This window comes from Pavona decussata, unplaced genomic scaffold (assembly GCF_977016875.1).
Source record: "Pavona decussata unplaced genomic scaffold, jaPavDecu1.1 SCAFFOLD_88, whole genome shotgun sequence".
Lineage (NCBI taxonomy): Eukaryota > Metazoa > Cnidaria > Anthozoa > Scleractinia > Agariciidae > Pavona > Pavona decussata.
Window position 1 is genome coordinate 560,884 of NW_028145505.1, and position 20,853 is coordinate 581,736.

Here is a 20,853-nt window from a genome sequence, read left to right on the forward strand (position 1 = left end):
TCTCGATACCCGAAACGACATTTTAATCAATCTGAAAACGGCACTAGGCCTTAAATTTCCCATATCACGAAACTTCGAGGTGAAAATACCCTTGAAAAAATTGTAGGGGATTAAGGGCCTGATAATTTACCGGGTGCCCAGAGGCAAGTGAATTACGGCAGTTTTTCGCTAGTTTTAAAACTATAAAGCCACGATTAAACGCCATATTTGCTTTCCTTGAAGAGTTGTCTCGATGAATAAGAGGTTTGATTGATTCAGTTGCGAGTTTACAATAATTACCAACCACATGAGTGTGTGCATCGATCCTATCCTCCACTGCAGCCGCCATCTTGTTTTTCTGATGGTATCCCATGATGCATACGTAAAACGTAACCCGGATTATGTACATACAGCAAACTGCTGGCCGACGTTTGCGCAGTTGCGGTTTAAAAGGGAACCCTAAATCTCTCTGTTGACGGGGAACGGTAGAAACGACGACGTGGCCATGATTATCGTTCATTTACTGCTCGCTGTTTTCAGTTTCTCAAGCCTCATCCACACTAATGCGTTTTCTTTTTTATCTTTTCATGCGTTTGTGCCTATTGTCCCCGCGAAAACGCCCGGAAACGCCGATGAAAACGAAGAATTTCCAAAAACGATTTCAAAAGCGGATACTTTTGAAAACGCACCGTTTTGAAAATGCTTCGTTTCTAGTATGGAGAGGTGAAAACCAGGGTGAAAACAGACACTTTTGAAAACGGTGACGTAAGAAGCGTCACATGCCGTCGGGGTTCCAGTCCAAATCGGAGCATCTATCCAAGATGGCGGATGGTCTTCTGACTCCATGCGCAATCCCAGGTCCCAGTCGCTTTCAAGCGTTTTAGTGTGGATAGGTGAAAACGATACGAAAACACTAGTGTGGATGAAAATATTTTACTCTCGCGTGGCAAGAAAACGACTGCCCCGCAGGCTAGGCAGTAGGCAAACAACAGACACCCTTCAATCTGACGAAGGCTTTTTAATTTTTTTAGTCGCAATTCAAGTCTTCAACGTAGCAACAAAAGAATTGTCAAACGCCGAGTTAAGCCCGGTTTTCAGTAGCGACGCAAACACAGGGGCAAGCACAAGCATAAGAGCTTTATGTCAAGTGAAAAAGAAAGCGACTCGAGCAAAAGCACAGGAAAAGGAAAATTTTGATCCTTGTGCTTGTGCTTGTGCTTGCGTTGAGGCCGTTTTCACGGTGAAATAATTTAAGCATTCTTATGCTTGCGCTTGTGATTGCGTCGCTAGTGAAAACAAGGCTTTACTCGTTGGGCGGTTTAGGGCGTTCTCGCTTTTAAAACAAAATGCTGAACACGGCGTGAGGTGATCACAAGTAGAGCACATGGATATTGGGTACTGCTTATACTGTTAAAAGAAGGTGAAATAATATTATTGAGTTCATATTATCCAAAGTTTCAGCTTAACGCTTAGCTGACAGAATTATCATCATTAAACCAAAGCGGCAACTTGCCATGTTTGAAACGATGTGTTCAATCTTCATATGAAACAAAGACAGCAGGGAATATTCATACTAAGTGACTCAGCCATATTTTCACATAGGATCACTGTAATAACCTGTTTTATTAAAAACTGAATCATTGTATAATGCAATACAAGGAATTTGATTGGCTTAGCGGCCATGGTATATGAGCCATTATACCATGGCCGAGAAATGGCGACCATTAAATTTTCTGCTGGTTATTCTTGCACAGCGAAATCAGTAAGGTCTAGCAATATTTCTTGATTGATTTTAATAAAACAATTATTCCACTTGCGCTTGTTGGATATGAGATGATTATAGCCAACTCGGCACCACGCGCCACGCGCCTCGTTGGCTAACTGTCATCTCATATCCAACGCACGCTCGTGGAATATTTTTTTTTTTTTTTTCTCTTTTTCACACACGCTTTATTTAAATACGCAAATTCACTTAGGTTGCTTACACTTATATAAATTAGTTACACTTATACAGTATTTGAATTTTACAAAGTACTTTTCTGTTAAGTTTGAAGAGAAAAAAACAGAGGACACAACTAAGTAATCGAGAAAAAAGTTAAGAGAAGAAGAAAAAAATTATTAAGATAACAAAAGAAAGTTAAACAAAAAAACTACAAAATCGAGCCTATGCATTACCTTGCATATGAGAGTTAAGGAATAATTGTTAAATATCAAAGGAATCTTCAATCTTCATAGTCGTTGAATATAAATACAGCTTTAACGCAGAGATTAAGATTTGTAGAGGTTAAATGCGTGGAAAAAATATTTTACACAACACCTCTACGAACGAAGATCACTTAACTCGTTTTGGAATTTTGCATGGGCGCCTGTCAGACAAGTCGTGTGACGCCAGATTTGGCATAAAAACCATTCTTGACCCCAGAGCCCGTAGCTTGAGTCATGCGTAAAAGAGAAGAGCTGTGGGCTCGAGAATGGGGCCGATCTCGTTCCCAGAGCCCGTGTTACCCTTATCCAGCGGAACAGGAACGAGATATAAATGGGCGTAGAACAAGGCGTAGCCTTCGTCACGCAACACTTCTTCGAGGGCAGAAGTGTTGCGTGACAACAAGAGTAAGGGGCTCGAATGAACCGGGGACTGTACAAGAGGCCGTAATTATATTCATTTGGAATATAAATAATAATAATAATAATAATAATAATAATAGGGAAAAAAAACAACAATTGTATTTGTACTGTTATTGGGCAAAAAAAATTATACTTGACATAAAGAAGGGATGCGGATATTAGCCTCGTTCTAAAGGGAAGGTTTGGGCCCGACAGCACTTTCATGTATTTCCGATCAGCCGAGCGGGTGACGTCACTTTCGAATGCGAAGCGATGACAGCTGGGTAGAAAGCACGGGACAGTGCAGAGAGCCGAGCCGAGATGCCAAACGATCGAATAGTTTCTATTTCAATAACATTACCCAATTTTGGAAAAGCTTAGGTGAAATGGAAAGAAACGGTTACAATATTTAAGACAATATTGTTACCTTTAAACTAAAGGAGTTTACGAGATCCCCTGTAAAGACTGCCCTTGGAGTTGCATCGGGAAAACTACGCAGGTAGATGCCTTCACACCAGAAGTAAAGAAGACAATAAAAATGTTAAGAACTACCACAGGGAGTCGAACATTTTTAATAACGCGTAGACGAACAGCCACACAATTGACTCAGTGAAAACGCAAGTGTGATAGATAAAGGTGACCACTGACTACAAAAGAAACTCTTTAGTAGTAGCACACTGCCCGTGACTTATGAAGCAGATAATAATTCCATTCCGTTATCTATAGCTAGACAATATTCTATTGTTTTAGAATAGCTTCACGAAATGATTATTCGCTATTTTTTCGCGCTGTATTATGGCTGTAAAATTCATGCATTGGCGCGCTTTTTCCTTTCGTTAAAGGCTGTAGTCCGGTAGCCGAAAGCCTATATTTTTAAAAACTTTTTAGCCCCCTGGATAATCGTTTATATTTGCTCATTCATGATGTTAAGTTCGCAAGCTGATTTGCGGGGCAGTTATCATTTTATATTTCAAACCAGACCTTTACTCGTCATGTAAACACATATTGCGGGTTTTTTGGATATTTTTTGGCATATAAATCAACGCGTTACTAGTCTTTGTCAAAGATTTCTACAAAGGGATCCCTTTCAAAAGCCATATTAAAAGAATTTTTTCCCCATGGACCAGTCTTTTCATAATGACTAACAAGATGAGCACATTAATTGCATTGAGTTGCTTATACGTGATGGAATTGCTTTGATCTGATTGGCTTGGAGTGCTCAAGCGTATTACTAATTTGTTTTAAAATATTTCTCAAATCATTCTTGGCGTCTTTGATGATCCTTCCTCAAGCTGGCCAGTTCGCATCATTAAAACGGTAAGTACCATCAGATATAAGATATAGTGTATTTATATTTCTCGATTTTAATTTACCTACCGGAACAATGTGATGATCGCGGTCGATTCCGTTTCTAGCTTTTGGGACTGTCTATGTAGTTTTCAGTAAACGCGAAGAAAGCGCGCCAAAGAAGCATTTATCAAAAGGTTGGGATTGAATAAATTTCAACTTAAAGTACGTAAAATATAGATTATAAACTCACTCTGAAATTAAATGAGGAATTCATGCTTCTCTAGGTTTGCCTTCCCTGTATTTGGTAAAGCGGCTTCTGTTGGTTATACGAATTTAAAAGTGGATTTTATGAGTGCGTACGAAATTCCGCGCCACTGAAAAAAGGCATCAATTGACAAAAGATTAGAACTAAAATATTCCTAAATAATTATGATGCAATCTAAAGATCGCTACTGATTTTGGAACTCCACTCCTTTTGCGATTTCTTCGGAAGAGATACTAAATGCCAATTGAGAATTGCTTGCAGTCTGCTACTGAACGGACACAACTAGGAAGGTTCTTTTATGATTCTATTTTGATCGCCAACGGCTAACTGAACCACGATTTTAATATGTATGGTAAGACAAAAAAAAAAAACAATCGAAGCCAACAGCCCAACCGAAAGGAATTTTTCCCAGATTGACGAACGTTAAGAGTGAACAAAACTTTCATATTTTACTTTTACAAATAGAAAATGTTGCACACGAGATTACGCTTTCCTGGTTTCGATTTTACCAAATTTAAGCAAATTTATTATGCATACAAGTTTATTTCCACAAGAACTAACAACAGCGATAACGACAAAGCACCTTTTGGATTACTTCGCTTTTATTCCCGAGTTTTTGTTAGGCTTTATTAAAAGGCTTTTCGACAAGCTTCTTATCAACATTTTTTCGAAATGTTGGTTTTTAAACAAGAGAATTAGATTTAATAAATAAGGATCATACCAGTGCTGTAGCTATCCACGAGGCATGCGCATTAAGGACGTTTGAACTTCCCAACCTTCCAAAAATATTCGGCCTATGACTTTTTCAATTGGGGTGCTCAGAAAATATGAATGATCTCTTATCTACGGTTTAGAACAAGACGAAATTTTTTCCCTAAATATATAACTCGATGTTTTCCTTTTCCTCAACTCATAAGTTTGATCAAAAAATTAAAATTTCCTTAAATCGGAGATACGGCGTCGAATTTTATTTATACAGATACCTGAATAAACGTTTCCGACGTAGATTTAAAATACAGTGAACATTCTACGTTTGGAATGACTGTCCTCTAGTTTTTTTTAATAAGAGTAATCAACAATTAAAGGTTGAATTTAGGACGAAGAAATTACCTTTCTTCCCGACAATCAGTTTTTAGAGAACAGTGGACGATCATTTATTAGAATAGCGTTGTTGTTCGATGTTTTCTCGTAAAACTGTCGCCTACCTGACAAAACTTTGATTTTTTTTTTCACGAAAAAGATCACGTGACATGTCATATAACTATAACACTACTTATTATGCTTAGAAATGATAAGAATGATGATAGCTTGTTCTCCCAAATTTCAGTTCAGTGTCATTCGGTTGGTTAAAGTTATCTCGAATAAGCCATTTCTCTTCTTATAGCCTTTAACTGCTGGAGCAAACATGCATTTCCAACCATTCAAAACCCTCTCTGAATACACCCTTTGGAATTGCTTGTGGTTGACGTTTGTTTTCAGCATTAAGGTGTATTAAGGGGTAACTTAAGTACCAATTTAAAAACGCGCGAACTGCACATCTGATTTATAAAACCAAAATCCTTGAGACTCTAGCCATTAACAAACGCATCGGGCTGCAATCTATTATTATATATCTACCTGTATTTTAAAACAACGTACCTGCACTTAACCTTCTCAGAGACAAAAAGTTCAGCCTAACTTAGTCTCCTAACACTGCCTTCCCCACCCCTCTGCTTTTCACACAAACTTGCAACTCACCCACCTGCCCTTAGGCCACACTCCAGGCTTTGTGTCAGCTTGAGCAAATTGATCGTTAACAGCTTGCGGCTCTATTGGGGAGGTCACAAGGCAAGAAGTCACTCTAGTCGAGGAAAAAGAGCAAATTAGGCAAAGTTGAAGGCCAAAAAAACCCTCCCCTCCCCACCCCGGAGCTTTTGACACACAACCGATAGCTACCCCCCAGCAGTTAGCCCTTACCCTGGGCTAGCTCACAGACTGGTCCTTGACAACAAGCCCCCTCAAGGAAAGAGAGAACCACAGATCTAGCAAGGACGTTTTTACAAATTCGCACAGATATAATACAGAATTTTTTTTCTCTGTTTGCTTATCTAGCCACACCATACCACGTCATATCATATGTACTTCCGCTTATTATTTTAAAACTTATATATTCTTTGTATTTGTGAGTTGCCCTAATAAACCTGTTGACGACAAGTGCTGGCCAGTCAAAATATCGTATCCCCAAGCCTTTTCACGTTGTTTGATTTGTTCTTGCTGTAGTCCTTTTGACTTTCACTTCTCCGTTGTATTTATAAAAATTGTGGAAACATTGTATAATGAATGAGATATGATTAAATAGCCTTATCAGGAACCCATGGGCTCCTGCCTTAAATATTCATGAATCTGAGCGTCATTTGACACGAGGATACCAGTCTTCCAAGGCACACGGTTGAACGTGACGTCATATTTTAAGCTGATAGGTAGGACACTCAATGGGTGCAATTGGGGCTGACAACGAGGCCAAGGACATTAATTAGATGAGAGAAAACTGGCGTAAATGAACGATTCTTACAATTACTTAACAGATCACACCAGTTATCAGTTGTTCGTTAAAGATATACCTTAAAGAGGACGAACTTTGTGGGGGTAACGGATAAAAGATTTAATGTATTGAGGGCAATTTTATTTTATTTAAAATTTAGGAGCGTCGTGTTGTTCTTAAAATTAAAATGCTTTTCTTTTTCTACCCACGTCCCCATTGTCATCCCTCCACCATAACCAAAAATTCCAGCTACCACTTTGCCGCAGTATAAGGTATTACTTTGTTTAGATCTCTTTAGAAATTTCAACATCGCTTTCATCATCATCATCATCATCATCATCATCATCATCATCATCATCATCATCATCATCATCATCATCATTATCATCACTCATCATCGTTATCGTTATCGTTATTATTCAGTCACAGGTGTAAATCAAAAAGTGCAAAGGATGTATCTGGGAATTCTTGTGCTTTTGTGCGCTGCTTTCAACCTGGTCCATGCAAACGGAGGTAACAAACTTAATACAAAGTGACTTGTAATTTCAGACACTGTCGTAGATGTTTGCGAGAGCATGGATGTTGTTCACTAAGGGGATGCGTCTAAAGCACTTCTAGTTTATTTATCTTTGTTAGTTTGGTGTCTCCCCCCCTTCCATTCATTTACCAAAATATGCTCTTAAACTTTTTTTTAATCTACCTTAATTACTTGGTGAGGGAAACGAGTGACCCAAGAAAAGAACACCTTGACTGCAATTAATATTATTTCCCTTGCCCCTTAACATTCATTGTCTGTACTTTGAGGGATTGTGGAGTGGTGAGAGCACTCACCTCCCACCAATGTGACCCGGGTTCGATTCCCGGACTCAGCGTCATATGTGGATCAAGTTTGCTGTTGGTTCTTGTCGTTGTTCCGAAAGGTTTTTCCCCGAGTACTCCTGTTTTCCCCTCTCCTCAAAAACCAACACTTCTAAATTCCACTTCGATTTGGATAGTACTTCGATTTGGATAGTGTCCCTAATAAGTGCTCTGTGCTAAATACATTGCACTTGAATAAAGTGATTTAATTGTTTATTTATTTATTTATTTATTTATTTATTCATTTATTTATTTAACATATAACGAGCTCATTTGGAAGACCAGCTTTTGAGCCACTTTCAATGTACGATGCAAAACTAACTAACTACTATCTACTCTTGATTGACATGCTATCTTTCTACATGATCGAGGTAATCAAAGGCCTAAGATAGGCTCACTTGAATATAGCTAATGTCTTGCTTGCCGTTGTTTCCAGGAACTTTTCAGTGCCCTACCTGTAGCGCCGGTGGAAGAGATCTAGATGCTTTAGCCGCTTGTGATAGCAAAATCATTCCTAAAAACTGCGACTATGAGAACCCAAGATGTGAGGTAAACAAGTATGAGTTTAACAGGGGATACGTGAGAGTGAACCGCCTGTGCACTAGCAAGGAAATGTACGAGACACAAATAGTGCAGTGCAGGAACTATGGCAACTGTCCACTCAGAGGATATTGCACCGAGTCTGAGTGCATGGCAACTTTACCAGGTGTAGTACCAGTATGGCCTTTATTCATTTTACTATACTAATTATAAGAAATTTCAATAATCTTTCTTTTTATACTAGTCGCGAGAAACGGAGCCGGAAAACTGATACCAGTCATTGAATTCAATGTTTTTGTACACGATCTCGTATCGAAATGGTCGCCATTACAATTTATATGCATGATTATGATGATGATGAAATCATTATTATGATGAGTTAATTGGGAATAAGTTTTTATAACTCTATAGTTAAAATCTTTCACTCACCTGCGGCTGGTCAGAAAACATCATGTGACTTGTTGATACCCACCCAAGAACACCCCAGGTTGCTAGCGGACTAACTTGGTATCCGTCTATTAGTTATTAACTACAAATTCAAATTTAAAACTTCACTAAATCTTCAATATTTCTTATTTCTCTTAATTTTACCAATCCTTCTAGAAAACCTACTCCTCCCAAATATACCCAAAAATTCTCAAAATACACCACAACACAGATTCACGGGATGAAGATGTTGGATCAATTGCTTGAAACGTGAACAAGATATTTCCATTAAAGCCATGTCAAGTGGTGGAAAAATAGCGATTTGGTGTAATCCTCATTAATGCATCCCAACAAAAACACTGGTATAGCTTGATATTTGATATAGGGGTTTAGTTATCTTTATTTTAAACGAGACACCTCTAAAGGTATGGACACGAGACACCTCTAAATATATAGGATAACCTTAAGCAGAGGATTTGCCTCTGCCTCTGCCTCTAGCCTGCACCTGGATTAAAATATGCAGCATTTTCGTATTGTTTTAACTGGCTTAGCTGGAGTCTTCTGAGAATGAGGAACCTGTGCCCATAATTAAATTTCTGGCCAGATTGTTGTTTTTGACTTGACTTTGAGTGATATTTTGAAGAAAAAGCCTTACAGATATATATTATCTGATTTTCTCCGACATCAGACGAAGTTTGGTAGCTTAGTAACGCTAACCCATGATCAATAGCCATAGTTACGAGTGAGAGCAGAGTCCCCTTGTCTTGCCAACAGCAGAAAAGAACACTATACACACAGGGAATAACACTACAGCGGTTTTCAATTGAGTGATATGAAACTGAACAGGGGTACCCAACGACAATTTTCTCTCAGATCCTTTGAAACGTTATTTTAGGCGATCTGGAGTGGCTTTAAAGCTCTATAGGTTCATTTTAGGCAGCGCTATAATAATTTTATCTGTTCGGTCATTCTAGGGGAACTTGAGTCTTTTCGAAATTACTAGGGCATTTTTGTCCATTTCCCGAAAACCTTAGGTCTTATTTCCCTTCCGAAAATCTTAGCTGACCTTTTTTTCGGTACCCGAAACAACATTTTTATCAATCCGAAAACACTAGGCCTTAAATTTCCCATATCACGAAAGTTCGTGGTAAAAATTCCCTTTAGAAAATTGTAGGGGATCAAGGGCCTTCCGAACAGATAATTTACCGAAACGATCCATTGGGTGCCCCTGACTGAAACTCAAAGCATACTATTCACTCCCGCCAATCACAACAAACGTAAACAACTCAACAAACCATTAAAAATACGAAGCAAGCAAACTTCACTGACGCAAATCCCGGGAAAAAGCATGCGAACAAATCACAGTTGATTTTGGTCTTGCTTGATGAAGTTGCGCGAGCAATTTTGACAACCAATAACAGAGGAAAGTGAAGCATAACCAAGCCAAAAGCGGATTACTTTCGACTCTTAATTAAAACCACTGTATATTATCAACCCTAACGATTACACGTGTTTATTGATATCCAACAGTCCAAACGCTTTACAAACTATTTTCAATTTTTCGAAAATGAGAAATTAGAGGTCGCCTTTTTTGCTGGGGAATTTTTCTTCACTGGACTTTAATTTTGTCGTTAGAAATTGTAATGCTCTCGCTAATTTCATGTCTTAAGGGTGACTCTCCCTAAAAATTTCACATTCAATTTTTATTTCCAGGATAGATTTTGCTGATAACTCTTACATTTATTTATTTTTTTATTTTTTTATTTACACCACCACCTCATACGTAAGATTACAGGAGTTACAATGTGAGTTGAACAAGGACAGTTTCATAAAATAAATAATATATAACTTTCAAAAAATAGTGAGTTTCAGAAAGCCAAAGAAGCAGATCGCACCTTGAGCTGACTGCTCTGGACGCACTGGCGAGAAACGCACAGGCGAGCGTTTTTCAAATTAGTAAGAAATTCTTTCTTCGTGGATATATATATTTTTTATTTTAACAATATTTGAATACGACATTTTCTCTAAGAGCAACCAAGTACTCATCGAGAGAACTTACGTCGGATCAACTAACCCGCATAAACACATGGCAGAGACGGACTAATTAACAGGGCTAACACGAGTTCAATACGTTACAGAAAGGAAACTAAAAGGTTAAACTAAGAAAAATGAGATGATTGGGAAACAAATGACTGAACTTGCTAAACGAGCATTCGATCAACTGATCCGGAGAACCAAACAGCAAACATTCAATCTTTTTTTTGTCCGAAACCAGAAGTCATTTATCTCCCAGTGGAGAAATTCCAAAGCGATGAAGTTATTCTCATTTCTTTATTTGTTGCTAACATTTGTTGATGACATGTTCGATGGAAATGTGTCAATCGAATTACACAACTTTTACCTCTGACTTGTGGCTCAGAATTCGAAACTGGAATGCGGTCAAATGTTTAAACAGATTTTCACAGATGATGGATGGAACTTTCCCTTGATGTGTAGAAAAGCCTGTGGTTAAATCGTGGGGGTGGTGGGGGTGTTAGTAGGGCTGATTGTGCCTGCTCCGACTGAGGGTTTTTCCCTAGGTACTCCGGTTGTCCTCCCACCACAAAAACATGACACTTCCAAATTCCAATTTGACCTGGACAACAGCGGACGGGACAGCTTATCAAAGACCCAGTGTGCGCTGCTTTCAAGATGAACGATGGCAGCTACTTTCAGCGTTTATGTTTGTTCAGGGAGCAGTTTAACAATGATAAACCTGATTGTGAAGAAAATGGCCTTTGTACTACTGTAATTTGCGAGGAATCGACTTGCAAAGCAGAGTTCATTGGTTCAGGTATTAAGAATTTTTTTTCATATAGAGCTATTTAGCGAAGGTAGCTCGCATTTGCTCCGGTTAATTACCTTTCAATATGCTGTGAGATTGGTCAGCAAATTCCCGCCACCCCATTTTCTCAACTAATTAATGACAAACTGAACCAAACCCAGTCGTGAATTGATTACATATATTTGCTTAGAAATTTTGGCTCATTAGCATCTTTTCATCAACGTGATTTTAATTTGCATAGTCATGGTGGAAAACGTTGCTGTGACATCATGGTTACGTCATTCGTGGTATAAACAGTTCTCAAAGGCACTTTAGTTTCCTTTTATTAACTAGTTAAAATCCGCCTTAACAAAACTTTAATTTAAAACATGATATCACATAATATATATTCAAAGGTAATAGCTGTACTAATAAATGATGCCATGAAAGACATTCTTTGAGAACTGAAGGTCACTCCTCTGTAAGTTGGAACGGAGGATGAAGATCAGTTTACTTGCTGAAAAAGAAACTGAAAATATTTGAATAATTAATATCCTTTTTGTGATTTTCAAATATTCAGCAGTTTCTTAATTTTTCTTATTGTTTCAAGCTCACAGTCTTCATTTGATGGCGAGGTATATATACCCGTACTGAAAATTCTAGCCAAAAAAGCTGTTATGTTAATGACTTAGTTTCGAGGGATATTTCAGTTGATGCAAGAACAAATATGAACATAATACAATAAGATTAATATAGTTATTGTTTGGTTCGTTCCGATACTAGGCTATTTTGCAGTAACTATTTTTTCATAATGCTTATGCATAATCAATAGCTACAGTTACAACTAAGCTTTGTTCTGTAAAATACAGCGAAAATGGACTCTATACCAACAGGGAATAAGACTAAAGCGATTTTCAATTGAGTGACATGAAACTGAAAGGAGAACATTAAGTCTGGACAATCACAAAAAAACGTATATAGCACAAAGAACCAATGAGAATTGGAAGCAAACATATTGCACTGGCGGAAAGCGCCGGAAAACGCTTGCGAACAAGTCACAGTTGATTTGGGTCTTGCTTGAGGAAGATGGCTATTAGGAACACGGAAATTCAGTGCAACTCATTTGTATGTTAAATAGCCTTTGTAAGAGAAAATGAAACACCAGAAGCCAAAAACAGCCCCCTGGTATTACTTATGAATTTATTGCCTTCGACGTTAGGAGGACACATACGATCCGTGTCGCTTCTTTTTGGATGCTTTGCGATTTCAGGTTTGGAGGCCATCATAAACTGGTTGGCCACTCGTCTCGATTTTGTGCGAGGGCCTCGAACCCATGAAGTAGCCAACTACAAAGGATGAAACAATAGTTCACTAGAGATCAAAAGTTCTCCACTATTTCAGGATTGTTACTAGTTACTTATTATTAATTACTTATCAGTGTTGGCTAATGGCTTTAACAAAAACATGTATTTGCAGCACCAGGGGGAAGGCTTTCTTGTCCATTTTGCGAAGGATACGGGGAGAGCCCAGCCGATGGTCAACACAAATGTGACGCAGATGCAACAATTAAGCAATGTCCAGTAGAAATGGTAGAGCCAGTTTGTGCAACCTACAGTGAACATGGGTTTTTCAAACGTTTGTGTCTTCCCAAAGAGGAATACAACAGACATGCAAAACTATGTGAGGATGGTGAATGTGTCATTGCCATGTGCGAAGATTCTGGATGCAAAGCTACAGGTATGATCACAATCGCTTTTATAACATAGCTAGTAAATTCGTGTAATTAAATTCAATTGCGCAAGCGAGATTCATATTCCAGTTCTGTACACTGAGAACGTCAGCAAACAAATCCCTTGAGAAAACCAGTTTCACCGTCAGTGACTTCGGCATTTTGCATTCAAAAACGGGGGGAAGAGTTCAGACGAGACGAGACGACAACTGAGACGAGATCGTTTGAGGCGTAGCGAAATATTTTTCTGAAACAAAATACACAACACATTGAATCGTAGAACAGGAATTTTTTATCTTTACACAACATTACCGCGGTAAAAATGTTATTAAACAATTGGTTCATTCGTAGATGTACATTCATCGATATATGAAGCACTTGGGAAGTTTGGAGAGCAATCAAGAACAGAGAGAGAGCATTCACTCACTCTCCGAACTTCCCGCGTTCTTCATGTGTCGATGAACGCAAACTTATGCGTAAATAAATTGTTATGTATTCCCTATTATCATTACACCGGCGGAGCCAACGACTTGTTTCAGTAAAATAACTCGAAATAAATCATCTCAATGTGCAGGAGCGCTTACCATTTGAATGGAATTTTCGGTAATTCCGGGGAGAATTCAAATGGAACAGTTCATCCCGGTAGAATGTTTTCGGAAAAAAGGTAATACCTTTCGAGGTATTCCCTTTTTCTCGCTTTTACCGGAATTCCCGGAAATTTCTGTACCATTTGTTCAAATTACCAGTGACAGGCTCTTCACGGTCATACTTCCCAGAAATAATTGCTAAAGATCTGAAAGATGGCGGCAGACTTCCAAAACGTTTATCGATGCAATGTGGGTCTAAATGTAAATGTTAAATCTATCAGCAACAACTCCTACGCTCTCCTGATTCGCCATACACCAAAGGTAAATTAAAATTTGTTTCTTTGGTCGATAATAAGTCTTCCGAATGGGTTTCCAGCAGGTATATTTCCCGTAGCCGTGACCTCCCCACCACAATTTCACATGTTGCCCTCTGACTACAAAAATGAGTTTTAAATTCATCCAGAGAATACGTTGCTATCGTTCGCTGAAAATATCCAAGGATTTGATTTAAATTTTTCCTTGCAAATATGGATGCTGCAGAAGCCACAAAACGATGAAATCGACGTCTTCTTCTCCAAAAAAATTATTTTCCAAGTCGTCCGCTAAAACGTCTAACATGACGGGAAGTTCAGCCGCCATGTTTCTTATTGATACGTACCCAGAACCCGGCCCACTGGCATCCGAAACTTCCCATCGAATGATACGGTTCAATCCGCTCCGTTTCTTCAGTGCGAAAAAGTGCAGTTCCATTTGTCCAGAAAAAGCTACCGAAAATTCCATTCAAATGGTAAGCGCTCCAGGTTTCTTTCGGGATATGTCAACACTTTTTTTCTGTTTACGGAGAAGAAAATATGTCCCTTTGTTTTGTAAAATACAGGGACAAAGGACTCTATACCAACAGGGAATAACACTAAGGCGATTTTCAAATGAGTGACATGAAACTGAAAACAAAGCATTAAGCCTGGCTAATCACAAAAAAACGTAAATTACACAAAGAACCAATTTGAATTCGAAGCAAGCATATTACACCCGCGCAAAAGCGCGGAAAAACGCATGCGAACAAGTCACAGTTGATTTTTAATATTTGGTCTTGCTTGAGGAAATTGCGCGAGCAGTTTTGCCAACCTTGAAATGACAGTGCACAGTAATGCATAACTAAAGCAAACGTTTATTACTTTCGACTACCAGTTGAAAGCCACTCCATATAGACTTAACAACGACACTTCTTTCTCACATCCAACAAGCCAGTTTTTCCCGGTATGCCATTTATCTCAAATTCAAATTTTAGAATCTGAAGTTGAGTTAATAGGCCATTTCCGAGTTGCTGTGAACCTCACTATGAAAGCGAGGCTAAGTGCAAAACTTTTCTTATGAATATTAGTTTTGTCTGCATATGAATTAAAACTAATTTTCATGACAAAACTTTGCAATCAGCCTCGCTTTCATAATGAGGTTCAAAGCAACCCGGAAATGGTCAGTCTATTTACAATGTTGTTATGTTTCTCATTGCAGAATAAAACAAACGAGGAGGCAACAGTTTGAGCTTAAAGACCCCCGCGAGAAATTCTTCAAGCCAAACCATGAATTGTGTGTGAAAGCAAGTAGATTTGATACTTGTCAGTGTGTGTCACAATGTAACCTGTTTTGAGTTAAATACTAAGAAATAAAGGAAATGCAACATCCAAACTATTCCTCTTCATTTGAAAGTTTTATTTATTTTTGTTCTTTTTCTGTCGTCGAAGTTCATGGACTCAGTAACATTATATTTTTAACTGTCTGCCACACGGACCAGCATGCTCTAATGAATACCAAGCGGACAGGTAATTCAAATCCTGCATTTATAATGCTAAACATGATGCCGTTTTTAAAAAAAAAAAAAAAAATGATCTATCTTTTTGGAAGCAATTCCGAACGCAAAACACGGAAGACTATTAAAGAACTGACTTGACGCAAGCTCAATAAATTAAACCGTTGCGTGGTTTACACTAGGACATAAGCAGAAGCAGAAGTAGAAGACCAAACGCTGTTTTAGCAAGTTAGAACATCTGTGACTTAAGTAGAAGCATGAGAATATCGTTCTTCTTGTAATTATGCTTATGCTTATGTCGCAGTTCTCACTAACGACAACGGGGACGACATAATCAAAAGCATAAGGCAGGCAATCGTTTCGTCCGCCATTTTGCTTAACATCAAGGGGAGCTGGTACCGAGAACTTTGTCAAGAATTGTTTTCCGCGCGTGCGTCTTTCCTTATGCTTATGTGACTAATATTCTGACTTGCTTATCTTAATTCTTATACTTTTGTCTTAGTGAAGACCAACCTTAGTGAGGTAGAAAAAAAAAATGGGCAAATATCAGAAAACCAAGCAGTTGTACCAGAAATGTTAATCTCTTTTTCCACAAAAATTGGGCGTTACCCTTAGCAGACGTGTCATTGAGCTGAGGTTGATAACTCTTTTGAAGAGTTTCTTAATGAAGCTGTTTAAGATTTCAGTTTTTAAATGTTTTTTTTTCTCACTCTTACCAAAACTTTTTCTGTCAAAGGCACTTTCAGTGAAATTATTGAGGGAATTCCCTGAGTTACTCGCTGAGTCTCTCACTCAAATCTTGATGACTGGCATCTTCCTGATTAATGGAAATCTGCTAGACTCATTCCACTTGTAACAAAAAAAAAAAAAAAAAAATTCGGGGAAGCATACTGACAAATCACCGACCGTAGTTCCAGTGAGTGGCGGCCAAGTTGAACTGATAATTAACTACCAGATACATGCATATCTAACAAAGGATAGTCTTCTTACATGTCATCAATCTGGTTTCCGTTCTCTTCAGTCCACGGCTACGGCGCTACTTGATGCTAGATAGTTGGGCTATGAATATTGATCGTAGCCTTGTTAAAGCTGTCGTCTTTTTAGACTTTACAAGGGCCTTTCATACAGTAGTTGATCTCGATATTTTGACTCGTAAATTGCAATATTTTGGGATGTGTCGGTCCCGTTTAAATGGTTTGCTTCTTACTCAGATAATCGAACTCAAATTTGTCCAATTTTTTGGTATTCGGTGTTCCTTATCGAATATTGCCTACAGTTGTCACAAACCAGAATGTATACTGGTGATACTAGTTTGGCGTTTGCTAGTGCTGACGTTAACCATGTATATATGATTGTCTTAATTACGATCTAAGCAAACTGTACACTTGGATATCAGCCAACAAGCTTACCCTAAATCTGACAAACACTGAGTTTATGATAATTGCATCTAGCTAGGCAGAATTGATCGAATATTTCAGGAAGTCCTTCTCTAACTATAAATGACATATGGCTGTGGAGCAGGTAGCATAAGAGTAATCTCTTAGGATCTACATCAACCAAAGTTTATATTGGGAATGTAATATTGAAAATATCTCTGAAAAAATTGCCTCCGCCATTGATTCAATGAATCACATACGACCGTTAATTCTCATTTAAGAACTAAATCAATATTTATAATAGCCTTGTTCAACCTCATGTAATGAGGTGTGGGAAAACTGCAACAAAGGCCGTTCTGATAAGCTTCAAAAGCTTCAAATCCCGCAAAGTAATTTGAACGATTTGTTCCAGGCACTAGTGTGGCGAAACTCTGTCATCAAAAATTGGACAAGAAATCTATTATGATGTATAAAACCTTTCATGGGGTGACTCCAAAGTATTTAAGATCATGTTTTGTGTTTCGCAATTATATAAATACTTGTCATTTAAGGAATACTGAGAATGCACTAGCTCTTCCACAGCCCTCCACTGATTATATAAAGATAAATTTCTCTACAGTGGAGCTCAGTTGTGAAACAGTTTACCATTAGAATTACGGCGCAAGCGACTTCGATCTTTGAAGGATTTTAAGACTTACTGAGTCGCCTCTGTTTTAAGGAAATTTTAAGTAATATTTTAAACACGGCCATCAAGAAAAGCAGCCTTTGTTTATTTTTCATTTATGATTGTAGTCAGGTAAATAGTTGGTTGACAATGATAGATTGATGAGCCGATGGAATTACCGTGTTTAAATAAAGTTATCATGTCGTATCGTATCTAGGCTTGCCTTTTTTTGGTCTTCCAAACCAAAGCCGGGGAGATAGAGGTGGGGGTGGGGGGAGTTTCACCCTTCCCCCTCCCGTCCTCCCCTGTTTTCCCTCCATATGAGGTTGTGGATGTTATGGAAGTTGTTGAGCTATGTAAATTGATGTGGTCGCAATATCGAGTTAAATCGTGATGAAGGCATGTTAAATCACGCTTTATCTCAATTCCGTGTACAACCACCAAAAAAGTAGCTTTCGATATCTTCGCAAACTGTATTATAAATGGAAACAAACGCGCAAATCTCAGAGAGTTAGAGCGCAATCTAAAGCGTGTAAAATAAGTCGGTTTTAGTTTGAGCTCTATATAAAGTTTGTTCGGTGAGCTAATCGTTTGCGAGCTCAAAAAATACTGATGTCCTGTTATTGTTGGCCTTGAAAAGCCAAAAATATGCCAACTTCAATTCAAGAACAAAAAATCGATGGAACTCCTTGCCTTTACTTTCACGGTGATTGACAGCCGGGGGATTTGTTTGCAATAAATGAAGCTAACCGAACAAGGAACGTTACTAACCCTTTCGGCTCAGCAGCATACGAGGCTTTCTGAGGCGACGACACCATGATTTCCCAATTATCTTTAGCAAAAGGTAAAACGCAAGCAAGACTAATGAGATTGACTGATTGGGCGGCACCATATCTGTATATCACGAAGGTCGGCTGTGGTTGGCTGTGATTTTGCAGCGGCACTTTGCATTTTACACAGCCACAAAAACAAGCAGTTTTCTCTCCGATATACGAAGAAAAATGTTTCATTCTAGTCTTGTTTCATTCGAGTCAAAAGGCTAACCCCCCCCACCCCCCCCCCCTCCAAAAAAAAAAAAAGAAAATTATCAATACTCCAAAGGCGTTAGCAGCCGCCTCGGGACTCATCATTCTACTTAGCAAGCTTTGAAAGATTACTGTGAACACGGGTAAAGTTAGTTACAATTAAAATGTCAATTTAAACGGCCGGTCATAGTAAGAGCATCATTCTGAATGCCAAATGTATAAACTCCCCACCCTGGCGATAGCTTACGACTTCGAAAGTAGGCCGCAATTGTATGGTGTTTCTAAAGGGAGTCTAGGCCCGTTTAAACTATTTCAGCATTTGGTTCAATACATTATTGAACTAAATGTTGGGGGCGTTTGAAAAGGTCGTTTAACATTACTGAAAACTTGTTGAAAAGCGTGTTGAATCAAATTTAAATTGGTTTATACTTTCATTCAAAATCACCCATACAACATTTCCTTTCTTCTCGAAAATATTGAATGATGTTGAAGCCGTTTGAACACTCGTTCAACATTTGTCCAACATTTGCCTGACGTCCGTTCAACTTTTGTTGAACAAATGTTGGTCAAATGTTGAAACCGCTTAAATGAGTCTTAACACAGTAACGAGTAACGGAGCAAAATTCCACGGGTTAAAAAGTATATAAATATTAAAGAGAAAACGGGTAATAGGAAATAAATTCGACAGGAAATACAAAACAAAAAATAAATTAGAAAAGAAATATTTAAGAAATAATTAATAAAATGTGAAGATTATTTTCATATTTCAGCGCGAGCCACTTTTAATTTATTCACATTCTTTCGTGCGCTTATAAGAACCCCCAAGTCAAGGGGGGGTTTTGCACGCTTCCCATCGTGCATTGCGGGCAAACTATATTATCAACGTGAGGCCACCCGCGATCACCGCATTAGACAGTAGACGCCGTGAGGCTTGCAAGTCTGCTGGCGAATATTTTATAGTGCAACAACATCCCAAAGAATCTTCTTTTATTGGTCTGCCAGCAGTGTTCCTGTTATATTTAATGTGTTTTATCACCAAAGTATGCTCACAAAGCGTCGTAGGTCACGACAATCTGATCGAACTCGTAAAGACAATAAGAGGAAATCGTATCAACTGTTTTGGCATATTTATTTATTAGAAAAACATCAGAAGGAAAACGTGCAGTCCACTTGCATTAATCTAGACAGAGAAAGTTAACGAGAAGCCGCCGAAAATTCCTCTGAACTTAGATTATTTCAATAGCATTTTATAAGACAGAGCTTATTGAAATGCCTGTTAAAAAATGCGCATCGCTCCCGCTGTGCTTGTTTATTTCATTTCGGTTCTACATCTACCTAACAGTAACACGCCGCTTTTCCGGTTAAATCGCCTTTTTCATGGCTTCGTTTTGATCAATTCCAACAGAGCAAAATTTTACTTCCCGTATAACCCGACATTTCGAGCAAGAGAAGCAATTTATAAAGAAATTAACGTTAGGAAAACAATCTTCGCCACGGCGGTAAGTCGTTCACATCTGACTGATATGACACCAGAAACAATCTACATTCAACAGCAAATTTTGGGGAGAAAACGAGAGGTCAATAGAGGTCAATTCTTTTCATAGCAAACTTTGAGGTTTAAAGTGTTGATTTTAAAATCTTTGGCTTTCGACCAGTTACTTTGTGTGCCGCATGAACGATTCAAAATGCTTATTACCACTCATTGTGAAACAGTCGCTTATGACAACCAACAAATAATGCTCCCAAAATTATTTTTATAAGATCGTATACCCTCAAAGAAACACGTTAATGTCATTATTGAGAATTTAGCAACATAGTAAAAACTGTTTACTTGCCATTGTTCGTTTGTGACGCGAAAAAATCCATGTGGAACTTCGACTAAAAAACACATATTCAAAGCTTTCATCGGAAGTCATTCATTCTCAAGCAACGCAAAGAACGATGGGAAGCGTGTACCCTCCCCCCCCCCCCCCCCCCCCCATCGTTCCCCAAGTCCATGCACAGTTTGGCTAATTTGGAACCAAATCATGATTTGGCGTTGGAATGATTAAAATCAAGGCAAGCAAAAGGTGTGGTAGGTTCGAAAAAAGGCACAACAATAACTTTACCTTCATCTTCTGTACTCTGATCTCCGAAATGACGACGATATAACAGTTACATCTTGGAAAAGAAGAAAGCATCATGATGCAGCGAAGGAAAAATTAAACGAACATTAAAGGGACACAGTCACCTTTGTGACCGCGCTGACCTGGACACTAGTTTTGTCAATTTTGAAAAACGTCCGGCTCAACCCGAAATCAAAAGTACGCGTCGAATACATCTAGAAATCCGCTTCAGTCTTCCCAGTGTTTCATTGGATTTTCAACCTTTTACTGGAAA

General features: G+C 38.4%; 1 protein-coding gene across 1 annotated transcript; it reads left to right on the forward strand.

Annotated features, from left to right (window-relative positions):
- The first annotated feature begins 7,070 nt into the window (after window positions 1-7,070).
- Window positions 7,071-15,275, forward strand: LOC146474571 (uncharacterized). The gene is made up of 4 exons (XM_085116882.1): window positions 7,071-7,172; window positions 7,954-8,223; window positions 12,763-13,023; window positions 15,115-15,275. Exons 1-4 carry the CDS (start codon window positions 7,112-7,114, stop codon window positions 15,117-15,119), a joined length of 597 nt encoding a protein of 198 aa, XP_084973008.1. The 5' UTR covers window positions 7,071-7,111; the 3' UTR covers window positions 15,120-15,275.
- Window positions 15,276-20,853: the final 5,578 nt, after the last annotated feature.

Coding starts and splice junctions, on each gene's coding strand:
- LOC146474571 (XM_085116882.1), top strand. CDS start 7,112: ATGTATCTGGGAATTCTTGTGCTTTTGTGCGCTGCTTTCAACCTGGTC. Junction 7,173..7,953: donor CCTGGTCCATGCAAACGGAG/GTAACAAACTTA, acceptor CGTTGTTTCCAG/GAACTTTTCAGTGCCCTACC. Junction 8,224..12,762: donor GTGCATGGCAACTTTACCAG/GTGTAGTACCAG, acceptor ATGTATTTGCAG/CACCAGGGGGAAGGCTTTCT.